The sequence below is a fragment of the Zonotrichia albicollis genome, chromosome 3 (genome assembly GCF_047830755.1).
Source record: "Zonotrichia albicollis isolate bZonAlb1 chromosome 3, bZonAlb1.hap1, whole genome shotgun sequence".
NCBI lineage: Eukaryota > Metazoa > Chordata > Aves > Passeriformes > Passerellidae > Zonotrichia > Zonotrichia albicollis.
In genome coordinates, this window is record NC_133821.1 from 8,087,274 (window position 1) to 8,098,839 (window position 11,566).

Genomic DNA, 11,566 nt, shown 5'->3' on the forward strand with positions numbered 1-11,566 from the left:
CACCGCTGCGGGAGCGCGGTGCGGGAGCGCGGAGTCCCCGGGACGCGCGTCCTTCCCTCGGGGGCGCAGCGCCGCTCCGCGGGGAGCTCCGCGCCCCGGCCCGCGCATGCGCCGCCCCTGAGGGCACGGAGGGCGCCCGGGCAGCCCGGGGGGGACACGGACGGACGGACGGGCAGGGGGATGGACGGACGGGCAGGGGGACGGACGGGCCGGCAGGGGGATGGACGGGCGGGCAGAGGAATGGACAGACAAACAGGGGATGGACGGGCGGGCGGGGGGACAGACAGACGGCGCTGCTGAGGCGCCGCAGTCGCAGGAGGTGCGTGGCGCCTGTGTGGCAGCGGCGCGGCAATAACGGGTTTGAATTTTGAGCCCGTGTCTGAGGTGTGTGCGCCCACCGGCGCGCCTGCCGCGGGGATGGTCCCGCAGCGCTCACACGAACCCGTGGGCTCCCACCATTTGCGACAGGTATGTAACATGCGGTTATTGTAAATAAACTTTCCTTATGTAATTGTTTATTTTTCTTACAGAAACCGAACACTCAAGACTGCATCCAACAAGAACTCTGAAGCTGTGGACAAAATCAGCGGTTCTTCCCCATCCCACCCAGTGATTAGTTCATGAGGGTCAGCGGGACAGAAGTGCTGAAGCACCTCAGTTTTACAGATACACAGTCAGCCACGTAAGACGCTGGAGAAAAGACTGACCTGAGCCTGAGGAGACCTTCTTGAATGACCTCATCGTCTTCTGAGGAACCTAAAATCAGAGAACTGCAGTCAGTACCGCGTTCACTGTCCCAGAGTACCGTATTTAATTACCTCAGCTCCCGTTTAACGGCTCATTAGGAGGCCATAAAATGCCAGGGCATTGACTCTATGAAGTGACCTGTAAACCTACTGTGTGAGACTTACCTAGCTCATCAGAACCACAGGGAGATAACCGAGAGAAAAAAATTAAGTGCTGCTTTTCCCCTCGCCGCCCAGCACCAGTAAAAGCATTGCCCCTTTCATTAGCCTCTTATGAAAGCTACACAATTGATGACAAGAGGGAAAAGACACAGATTTGCAGAATATTGGAAGGTGTTATTTTCCTTTATCAATATTTAATTGCAGTAGGTAACGTAAGAACTAGTGAGTTGTCTTTACTATGCCTAAATTGTACATAATAAACAATAAAGTCACACCTTGGATATGATTTAAGAAAAGCCAATAAAAATAATTCTCCAGTATTCTTTCATGGTCAAAATAGTAACTCAATGCCAACTCATGAGTATCAACATAAAAATGCTTTTAGTTATGACTTATAAAACTGCAGAGCACAGTATGTAATAATATTAAATTCTAGGTCTCAATCTAAACAAAATCAAGCAGTCATACAAATACAGATGTGTGACTTGACTGAAACTTCATAAAAGGTGTATTTTTGCTCTAGTTGAAAAAGGCCTGGCTTATTTTGTATAATGTCAACGAAAATATCACACAGAGGAAACCCACTGCAGATGACATGAAGCATTAAGGAAAATACCTTGGTTTTGGAGTATTCTTCTTACTTAGGTTGTCCAGTTTGCTTAACAAATGAAGGATGAATAGACAGGAGCATGCACAAACTCAAGTGCCACAAGCCTGTCTTCCTGTCACCCTCTACTATCTTTGTGAATAATCCATGTTAACCAAAACCCATGCAAAAAGAAACAAGGAATTGCAGTATCAACCTGTTTAGATATAAGCCCGGTTCTCTTCTGTTTTAGAGAAATCTGACTTCTGTCTTTTTTCCAATTTAAGAGAACATCTGTACAGCTATCCTGCTCTCTTATGAAAAAACAAAAAACTGAGTTGGATATCCTACTAGGAGTGAGAAAAGTCAAAAGAATGAACAAAGACAAATTAGAACCAATTTTCTCTAACTTCTTTTCCCTTACAGTTAAATATCCTGAATACTTTCATACACCAGAAATGGGAAAAGGGGGTGGTACAATTTTTCTTTTCAGTGCAACAACACTGGCAAGTTGATTCAGTTTTCTCTTGTAGTAACTAAGTTTTCCAATGGAATTGTGTGGACTTTTGTCTAGTACTAAACCTAACTCTGCTTTTACACCTTCAAGCACTGAAGCCCAATCTCTTGTATCTGCTTCTTTGTTCTGCGAACCTGTGGCCATGTGGCTTTTGTGTCTTTCAGATTTACTTGCATTATTTATGCAACATAATGAAATATGCAAGCATAGAGTAAAGGATCCGTTCTTGGCTTTGGAACATAGCCTGCTTCAGTTTATGAAAGGATTAAAAATAAGTGTTTGGGGTAGTGGTGTGGGGATTCAAAGGAAGAAAGTACAGTTCTTAAAAACTGTAGCAGAAAACAGGACAAGTTCAAGCTATTCTTGTTTCCAGTATTGTCATTTTGTGACACACTTTTAAGCATCACATATTCGAGAGAGTCACAGATTATTAAGTAGAAACATGGATATCTAATTTTTTTATAATTATTGCAAAAAGCTTCCTGATACAAATCTTAAAGCTTGGCATATAGATGTGTTAGTGTAGAAGAGCCTGGGCATTTCAATTCTGTTAACTCATTTAAATAGACAGTTTAAATGAGAAATTATTCTGGCATGTATTTTACTGTATCCTACTGAAAGACATACAAAATCAGTTCCTGATTTAAATGGAAGCAGGTTTGGGCTCTGAAATGGCTCATGGTGAACTCTCCTGTGCCTGCTTATGCTGTACAGACCAAATAATTATTTTGGCATTTTACTTCTGAAACTATCTTGGCATTTACATGAACTTTGTAACCGCAAGTAAGTAAATAAATGCTGCTGAGGAATTGTGTACCAGACAGCAAGATGTTTTCAGGGAAAAAGTCACTAGCTTTGAAAGCAATCCTTATTTTTACCAGGCATTCACAGCATGTGGAAGGATACTGTAACAGTAAGCATGAAAATTAATGCGAGAGAACACCATATGGAATTATTGCTGGATAGAAAATACAATGAAAAGTGCAGTATCAGGTAAAGGCACACTGACAGACTCCCAACAAAGGTAATCCACTTTCCCTTACAAGTAGCACATTCTGTAATTGAACTAACTTTACAGCTTATGCAATCTATTTTTGAAAACTTATCAATCAGTAAAAAAATAATAAGTTTGTATCTATTTAAAATTAATTCTCTGAGATATGGATTGTTTTGAATCCATTACCTTAAGCAGGTTTGCTGCCAAGGAATTTAGAAACATTGTTTGTTTGGAAGAAAGTAAAGCAGAAATAGTTACTCCATTTAAGATATACACTCTCCTCCAAAAGTAAGTTGAAAAGAAAAATTAATATGTTAAACTCGTTTCTTTCACTGAGGTAGCCAGAGGACTATTTTCTTCCAGAGTAAAGCCAGTTGGGTACTGTAAGTATGATTAGAGAGTAGAAGAACTAGAAAACAAACCCCACCAATCTTTTATTTTATAACAAACAAAGAAAACAGTGATGCAAAGGAATAGGGGAAAACATTCCAGTGTTGAAAGGATCTTCCTTCAGTTAACTCAGCAGAAGTGAAGACTTAAATAGATGAATGCTGCAAAGTATACACAAAATTTTAAAACTCTGTGGACAGAACCTAAGCATAGCAAGAGCATAAAACATGAAATTTTAAAATGTATCTGTATACACATACACACCAGTCAGATATATTAACAAACTTTGCTGTCATTTGAACCAGTCAGTAAAAATTAATCTTATTTACTGTTTCTGACTGCTGATAGAAGCATTCTGCACACAGTATTTTGATTTCAAATCTCACAAATGAGTGTTGTCTGGCACTCTGAATTTACATGTTTTACACAGATTCCTCAATGTGCAATTCTAAATATTGGATTTCCTCCTGAGATGTTTTTATTGTTAAAATTTTTTTTTCCTTTTCATTTTGTTCAGTTCAATATAGTTACTTCGAAATGCATATATAAGAAAAATTAAAGTTTCCAGAAAAGGTACACTCAAGTGTTAATGTCCTTATGTAATGAGAGAGTGGATAAAGCTGAAAGCTCTCACAATTTTATTCTTTGTTTAGCCATAATTTTCTTTGCTTTTCTTCCATATTTCTGTTTATACACCATTACAGTACTTTTCTAGCATGTGAAGGTGAAAGAAAGCATACATGAAGTATTTTAAAATATATTCACAATGCTAATTTAGGGAAATTAATTGAACAACTAACAAATGAAAACTTTGCTTTCTTTGCTAATTTCACTCACTTTTGTCACTGATCTGAAGGAGGGTAACTACAGCTTCAGGTAAATAACCCAGCTAGGCAATAGCCCAGATATGGGTTTTTTTTCTGATATGAAAGAGGCTAAGCATATCTTAGTTTTTAGGAAATGAACAAACAAACATCCAGTTATACACCTTTTAATTATGTTAAGAATGGGTTAATTATGTGTAAGAATGTCATTTGACTACAGTGAGAACTGGAACAAAGAAAGGCAGAATGTGCTTCCACCATTGTTAGGAATCTGATTCTTTTGGGCAATAAAAAGGGTAAAGAACTCCACACAATATCAGAACAGGAGCCAATGAAAGCCTGACAACTCTAAGAGCAGAGTTTCTCCTCAAAATTAAATGCTACTACTATACTGAAAAATGTTTAAGCAATAAAAACTATTAACCATTTATTTAGTTTAAAATGTCAATAATACATAACAAAGGAATATGCTGAACAAGGTTATTTTTGTTTAAAGGATTGAAATTAATTAGATACAATTTTCATATTTAGTGTATTTGATTTAGTAAAATCTGTAATTTCTTATGGTCTGCATTTGAATATTCATATCTTAAACAATGATCATAATTCTATAATTAAATAGCAATGTAAACCAGGTATGTTTCAAACAATATTCTGTGATTCAAAGATGAAATTTTTAAACACACAATGTAAAAATGGATCACTACTGTTCTACTTCCTACATATTTAAAGTATTTTGTTCCCAGTTTACTGTTAGCAAGGGCATTTGAAATTGCTGCACATCGATTTGCTATACAGCAAATGAAACAATGAGAAAACTACCTTGTGATCTTAGTATATGTTTTCAGATGGATTTTTTCTTTGTACTTCTAAAATTACTTCATATCAGTACTTTGTAAGGAAAAGAACTTTAAAAGCCCTAATTCTCAAATCATAAGTAGGTAACATTTTTCAGAGCTTGATCACTGATTTATTTTGTTATTTATTTCTGTGAGAAACTACATATAAAGAGTAAGATTCTATTTCCCCACTTGATACCTATTTGCAAACAAAACAATGCCAAATGAAGTACTGAAAAAGAACCCTGCTAAAGGTCAAATTAAGAACGAATCTTATGACAAGCTGAATTCAGTATTTGTGTAACTTACAACTTTCACCTAGGTTATAAAAATACTGCAGCCAAGTAGGATTTTAATATCATCCTGTCAAAAGTGATGGCACTACAATTTTTATTTTAAAAATGGAATAATTTTCATTTACTTTTATAGTAATTTTATTATGGTTTGTTCAGATCTCTTTTCTGAAATGTTTTCCATTAACACTTGTTTTGATGGAATTTACACACCTTCACATCTCTTCCTTTGCACAGAACTTTTGTCTTATTTGCATGTGCTATTTATCTACAAACCACAGAATCTTATTTCTTACTTTTTGTTGGGTTTTTAAATCACTGAATTATTACTTGAGAGCACTACTAATGATGGATTTTATAATAATTTGTATTTTGCAATATGCTTATCAAGTATTGTCCATTAAAATAATAAAATCAAACATTGTAGAAGGTAAAGAGCAGATGAGTGTCTGTATTTCAAACACCAATATTCACTTTCCTAGAAGAGTGGATAGTTCAAGGCACATCTTTCCCATTTCAGCTGGAGTGGACATCAGTCCTTTATGTCAATGGCTTCTAACTGAGTCATGGTTTAAAGCAACAAAACAAATAATGCAGTAGTCACTTTTTATAAACTTTCGTGGAGATAGGTTATTAATTCAAATAGGGGAAAAAAGTAAACAAGAACATCAGTGATATATAACTAAAATTCACAATATCTAAAAGAAAAGATGAAAACTTTAAAAACAATGTACACATCAGCAGTTGAAGTAGGTACAGGATATAAAGTATCTGCAAAAAAAGCAAAAATCTAATATGTGATACAAAATTATTAGTGAGTGAGTGTACACATTTTAACAGTTGAATTTCTAGTAGTTATCCTTAGGTGTTTCATTACTGCATATGGTGATCCTATAGAATATTTGTTAAATACCTTCAGAATATTTATGAAAGCTTGGTTTAATTTAAATGGGATATTACTGATATAAACACTGAACCAATACCTTCAAATTGTTAGAACACTGAATCTTAGTGCATATAACAAAATAATTATCACATACACACACTTGTTAAACAGTCAGGTATTAAGTCTCTCTAATTACTGCATTTGGACATACAGCATGCTGCAGACTGAAAGTAGGATTATGGGGAAGTGGTTTGCTAGAAATAATAAGTATGTGCATGAGTGCAGAATGGACCTGCAGTCTAACTTTATTGAAACAATAGCATAAGCAGGATTTTTTTTTTTGCTAAAATAACTGAAAAATCAGAAAGTGGCTACACAACCCCCTCATCTCTGAAGCAGTAAGTAATATTAAGTACAGATGGTGGATTATTACATGTTAACTTAAGAAATGCATTTAAATATTTTAAGACAGACACATTTTGCACCAGTTACAGCACAAATATTTCCCTAACAGAACTACATTCAATAAAATAGGGAATTGTGTAAAACTACTTCTATTTCTCTGTTAGAACTGACTAGTTAGGTATTACAGTCCTTACCCTTCTGTATAATTAAGCTTTTGTTCAACTATGAAAAAAACTAGAAACTGATTGCTTGAAAATGAGCTGCATGACCTTTGTCCTGGTTTGTCACCTCTGACCTTTAATTTGAAGGTCAATTTATTCTGCATATCAATTAATTCTATTTTCAGAAGCAGAATGTATATTTTTAAAAGTGTTATCCTCCTATATGAAACACACCAAGTTGGCTTTGTATTTTTTTTTGTCAGCCTCTACACATCACACCAGAGGAGCATATTTGCCTTTTATTGTGCAACTGTATTTGAAACATCCAGTGTGCAATTATAGAAAATGAATGCTTGTCTCTGAGATGAAAAAAAGTCTTTTCTTTTTCATGTTGTAGAGATGTTGCAGCACATTAAAGTGAATTTGGTAAAAAAGATCTGCTAGACAGCACACCTTTCTAAAATTTGTCTTTTTTAAATAGAGGAAAAAAGGAGAAAATCCTATGCCTGTGTTTGCACTGCTGCTAATGGATACCAGGTTTTTCCTGAACCTTCCCTGTGCCACGAGTGGTTATTTCATGCCCACTGATGACACCCCGTTTTGATATTCACTTTCAGAACATCCTTTCATAAACTGAACCTGTGGTTAAAAACAGTGAATACCAAGTTCTTGTCTAGTTGCTGGTTTCATCCGCACACTTCCATTTCACATAGATAACGTTAAGTTACAAGTTGGCTACAAAAAAATCAGCGTTGCTGGGAGCGCTCGCGTTCCGAAGGACAAAGCGCTGTGGCATTTGCCATTGATTTTGCTGTCAGCATCCGACACCGGCGCGATGCGGTGTATGACACACAGGCCGTGGGTGAGCGCTGCCGTGACCCGAGCGCTGCAGCGCCCGAGAGCGGCGGGGGCAGCCGGGGCCGGCACACGGCAGGAACATGGCTGCGGCCGGCTTCAGCACCGCGGACAGCGCCGAGACACCGGGGAAGGAGAGAGGGGCCGCGCCCGGCACCGCGCTGCCAACCCCGGCCTTTCCCCGCCGGGCACCGCGCTGCCAACCCCGGCCTCCGGCCGCTCCCCGCGGGCACCGCGCTGTCAACTCCGGCCGCTCCCCGTGGGGCACCGCGCTGCCAACTCGGCCGCTGCCGCCCCCGGGGGATGCGATCCTGCCCACCCAGCCAAGGGAAAAGGCTCCTCTGGAAGCCGCTCCCGGCCCAGCGCCCCGCTCGCAGCGGCGCCTCTCCGGTCCAGGATCGCGCTGCGCGCCGCGGGCTTCAGCTGCCGCCCAAACAAAACGCTGCCACCGGGTTACAAAGCGCAAAAAAGAGGAGGAACAAATGGCTTAACAGCTTGGGGTTTAAAATTCACTTCTGTGCTCGGCGATGCAATGTGAAACACTGCGTGTGACCTACCACTGCATCCTGCAAATGGCCTAGACTGCAGCTGCTCAGGCCTAGAAGGGAGAGCATGTGGGGTTTCCTTCTTCCTTCCGTCTTCCCTCTCATGAAATTCTCAGTACATGCCAGCTAATGAATTTTAAGATTAATTAAATTTTTTTCAATAAAGATTTGATAAAAGTAAGACAACAGCACATGTCCTTTACAGAATGTATTTTAAAATTATCAGAGTAGAAGGCAGTTACTCTTGTAATACACACACAGGCAGAGTTTTTAGTACAGCTGCATTTTTGTAACTACTGCAAGGGACAAACATCAGATATAATCACTACCTTTGCCATTACATACATGATTCATTTGACTACAGCAAAGGAAACTTGACTTCCTGGTGTATTAATAATTTAGGTCATAATTTAATTCAACATTGATTCTTACTACTCTTGTACCAAAGGGGAAAAAAAATCATCATCCTTTGAAGAATTATGGCTTAGCAGCATATATTACAAATATTTTTTCAAACAAGTTTGCCAGTATTACCTCCTCTGAAGCTTTAAGGGTTTGTTTGTTTGGGTTTTTTTGCAGCAGTATGTTTTAAAAAATAAATGTGAAGCATACAGATACCAACCGAAGAGTTGGTACATGCACTATTGCACTTCAGTACAATGTTATATCCAGATATCACTCAAAGTATACACAACTACATTTAAATTAACTATGACCAAATTTAGCTGTAACTATTTTCTTAGTGTCTGATGACTTGTCTATCACAGGACACTTCTCCATACTTGCAATTTCTATGCAAGATGGGAAATTCCAAAACAGGTGGGGAAAAACCCATAGCCCTGTGAATGGCCTATTTAAAAAGAACAGCAAGACCAGTTACATAAGGAAAAGGAGTCAAGCCTATAAACAAATCAGTGTAGCATGCACTATGGTTTTGTCCCATCATTGTAAGATAATCGTATATCATTTACTCACCATCACTAATAAGCTAACCGCCTGGTAAGAGAGAAACAAGTAAATGAATCAAATCTCTTTAGGTAATATGTTTATCAGATTAAAATGCGTAATTCCCTCATGTTAAAGCTAAAAAGATACTTAAAATTAATTAGACTTTAAAAACGTATTTAGATACGCCAATTGCATATTTTACTATAGCTTGGACAAAACGCGTGCATTGCTGCTGTTTACTTATTTTCAGATTACCGTTCCCATTCGATAGCTGGTTATCTGACCCGCTGCAGGGTGTACTACAATGCCACAACAGCCGAGCGGAGCTGCCGGCGCTCAGACACGCTCGCTGCCCGCGGAGATGCCGCGGCCGTACCCTCCCCGCGGAACCGCGGCCGCGCAACCGGACCGGGAGGAGCAAGGCGTGAGGGAGGCATTTCGGCACTTTATTTGTTCTCCCCCGCACCGCATCCCGCACCGCGCCCGGCCGGCACCTCAGAGCCAGCCGCGGGGCTCGTGTCACGGCGCCCCGGAGAGCCCGCCCGCCCCTCGCCAGCGGGGACGCGGCCCCGGGCCCGGTGCTGTCCCCGCGGCCCCGGCGCTGTCCCCGCTGTCCCCTCAGCTCGGCCGGGGGCAGGCAGCGCCCGGCCGCGACCCCGCGCCGCGGCGGGAGCTATCCAAGATGGCGGCCCGGCCGCCACTCGCGTTAAACCCCCCGCACCGCGCACACGGCGCCGCGCGTGACTCCGGCCCCCGCCGCCCCGCCGGTGGTTACCGCAGGGCGGTCGAGCCCCGCACCCTTCGGGGCGGGCCGCCTCCGCCCCATCCTCCGCTCCCCAGCCGCCTCGGAGCGGACGCGTCGCCCCGCGGGTCCCGTCCCGCCGTCAGTGCGCTCTCCTTCCCCGGCCTTTCCTTCCGCCGGGCCGCGGGCGCCCCACGCCGGTCCCTGCCCGCCCCTCCCGGCCGCGGCGGCTCGCCGGGCGGTCACCGCCATCCGGCGGCGGCTGTCGGCGGAGCGCGGGCCGCCCCCTGGCGTCGGGTTGCCGCACCGAACCCGCGGCCGCTCCCCCGGCCCCGGCCGCCACCGGCTCTCGGCGGGGCGCTGCGTCCCGCTCGGCGCGGGGGGCGGCTTGGTCCCTTCACCCCTTCCTCTACCGCGGCTGCCGTCGTCGTTGGTGTTTGACGGGCGGCGCGGCCCGGCGCGCCCCTTCCCCGTGCCGGCGGCTCGGGCGCGGGCAGCCGGGGCCGGAGCGGGCGGGCTCGGGGGCAGCGGCGGCCGGCGGAGGAGGGGGCGCGGCGGCGGCGGCGAAGGGAGAAAGGTGCGAACCCGGAAGTACACCCGCCCCGCCGCCGCCCGCAGGGAGCACCCGCGCCCGCACACACAACAATGCGGCGCCGCTCCGCCTCCGCCCAGCGCAACTTTTCCGCCGGCACTGGAGAAACCCGCCGGCCGTCCCCTCCCCGCGGCCGCCCACCAGCGCCCCGGCAGGTGCGGCGCCGGCGGGAGGGCGAGACCCGCGAAGGGAGAGAGGTGAAGGGAGCTCGCTTACCTCCCGCACGCCATTGTGGCCGGGCTGAGCGGGGCTGTGCCGGCGGCTGCCGCGGTGGCGAGGCGAGCGCGGGGGCTGGGGGGCACGCACCCACCGACGGGCGGCCCCGGCGGGGGGCTCTGCCTTCCCGAGCCACTGGGAGGACAGAGCGGAGGAGGAGGAGGAGAAAGCGAGCTGCGGCGGCAGAGGGAAGCGGCGCTCCCGGCGGGAAGGCGGCGGCAGCGGCAGCCAGCGAGGAGGGGCGGCGGCGGCGGGCGGACACGGCCCCGGCGCTGGCTCACGCCGCCGCAGCCGCCGCGCACCTGCCCCGCCGCCCTCCCCGCGGGCGGGCGGGCGGCACCGGCGGCTGCGCGCGGGGGCGCTCCAGGGCAGCGGGAGCCGGCGGGCGGGGCGGGGCGGCCGCGCCCCCGGGAGCCGCCCGACGGCCCCGCCGGAGCCCGGGCTCGCCCAGGGCCGGGGCCCCGGTCCCGCATGCAGCCGGCAGCCTCCTTCCCCAGGCGCCTCCTTGGCCGCGCATCGTGGAGGCCGCTTGGCAGCTGTGGTGGCGTCCGGCTCCGCCGCTCCGAGGACTGGACCCTCCAGTGTCCTCTTGCGCTGCTGCTCGCCCCCAAATCTGCCGCTAGCAGGTGGGAGGGCATCGCTCCTGTGTGGATCTTGTGCGTCTTAACGGCGCTTTAACCAACTGCAGCCACGACCTGCTGGTGTGCAGTCCACATCCACAAAGCAGGTAGGATTCCTGCTGTACAGCTGGTTTGTCCAGAACTTGTCCGTTCCCAGTAGCCTTGCAGCATGACTGGTTTCCTTTCCTGGCATATGAGACTTTTCAAATGCCAACGTTTTATTTTTCTAGCTTGTTCTGACT

The 11,566-nt window shown here is 45.3% G+C and overlaps 1 protein-coding gene across 6 annotated transcripts in view; it reads right to left on the reverse strand.

Moving 5' to 3' along the window:
* The window catches only part of LIN28B (lin-28 homolog B), a 99,125-nt gene extending 88,077 nt beyond the window's left edge, over positions 1 to 11,048 (reverse strand). For 2 of the 6 annotated variants that reach the window (XM_074536562.1, XM_074536560.1), the window contains exons 1-2: positions 9,953 to 10,059; positions 708 to 756 (exon numbers count right to left, since the gene is read on the reverse strand). In XM_074536562.1, the coding sequence (XP_074392663.1) occupies positions 708 to 741 (34 nt within the window). In that variant the 5' untranslated portion in view covers positions 742 to 756; positions 9,953 to 10,059. Of the gene's footprint in view, positions 1 to 707; positions 757 to 9,929; positions 10,651 to 10,704 lie in introns of those variants that run through there. The other 4 variants (XM_074536561.1, XM_074536559.1, XM_074536558.1 and 1 more) reach the window with 4 other exon arrangements.
* Between the last annotated feature and the right edge of the window lie 518 nt (positions 11,049 to 11,566).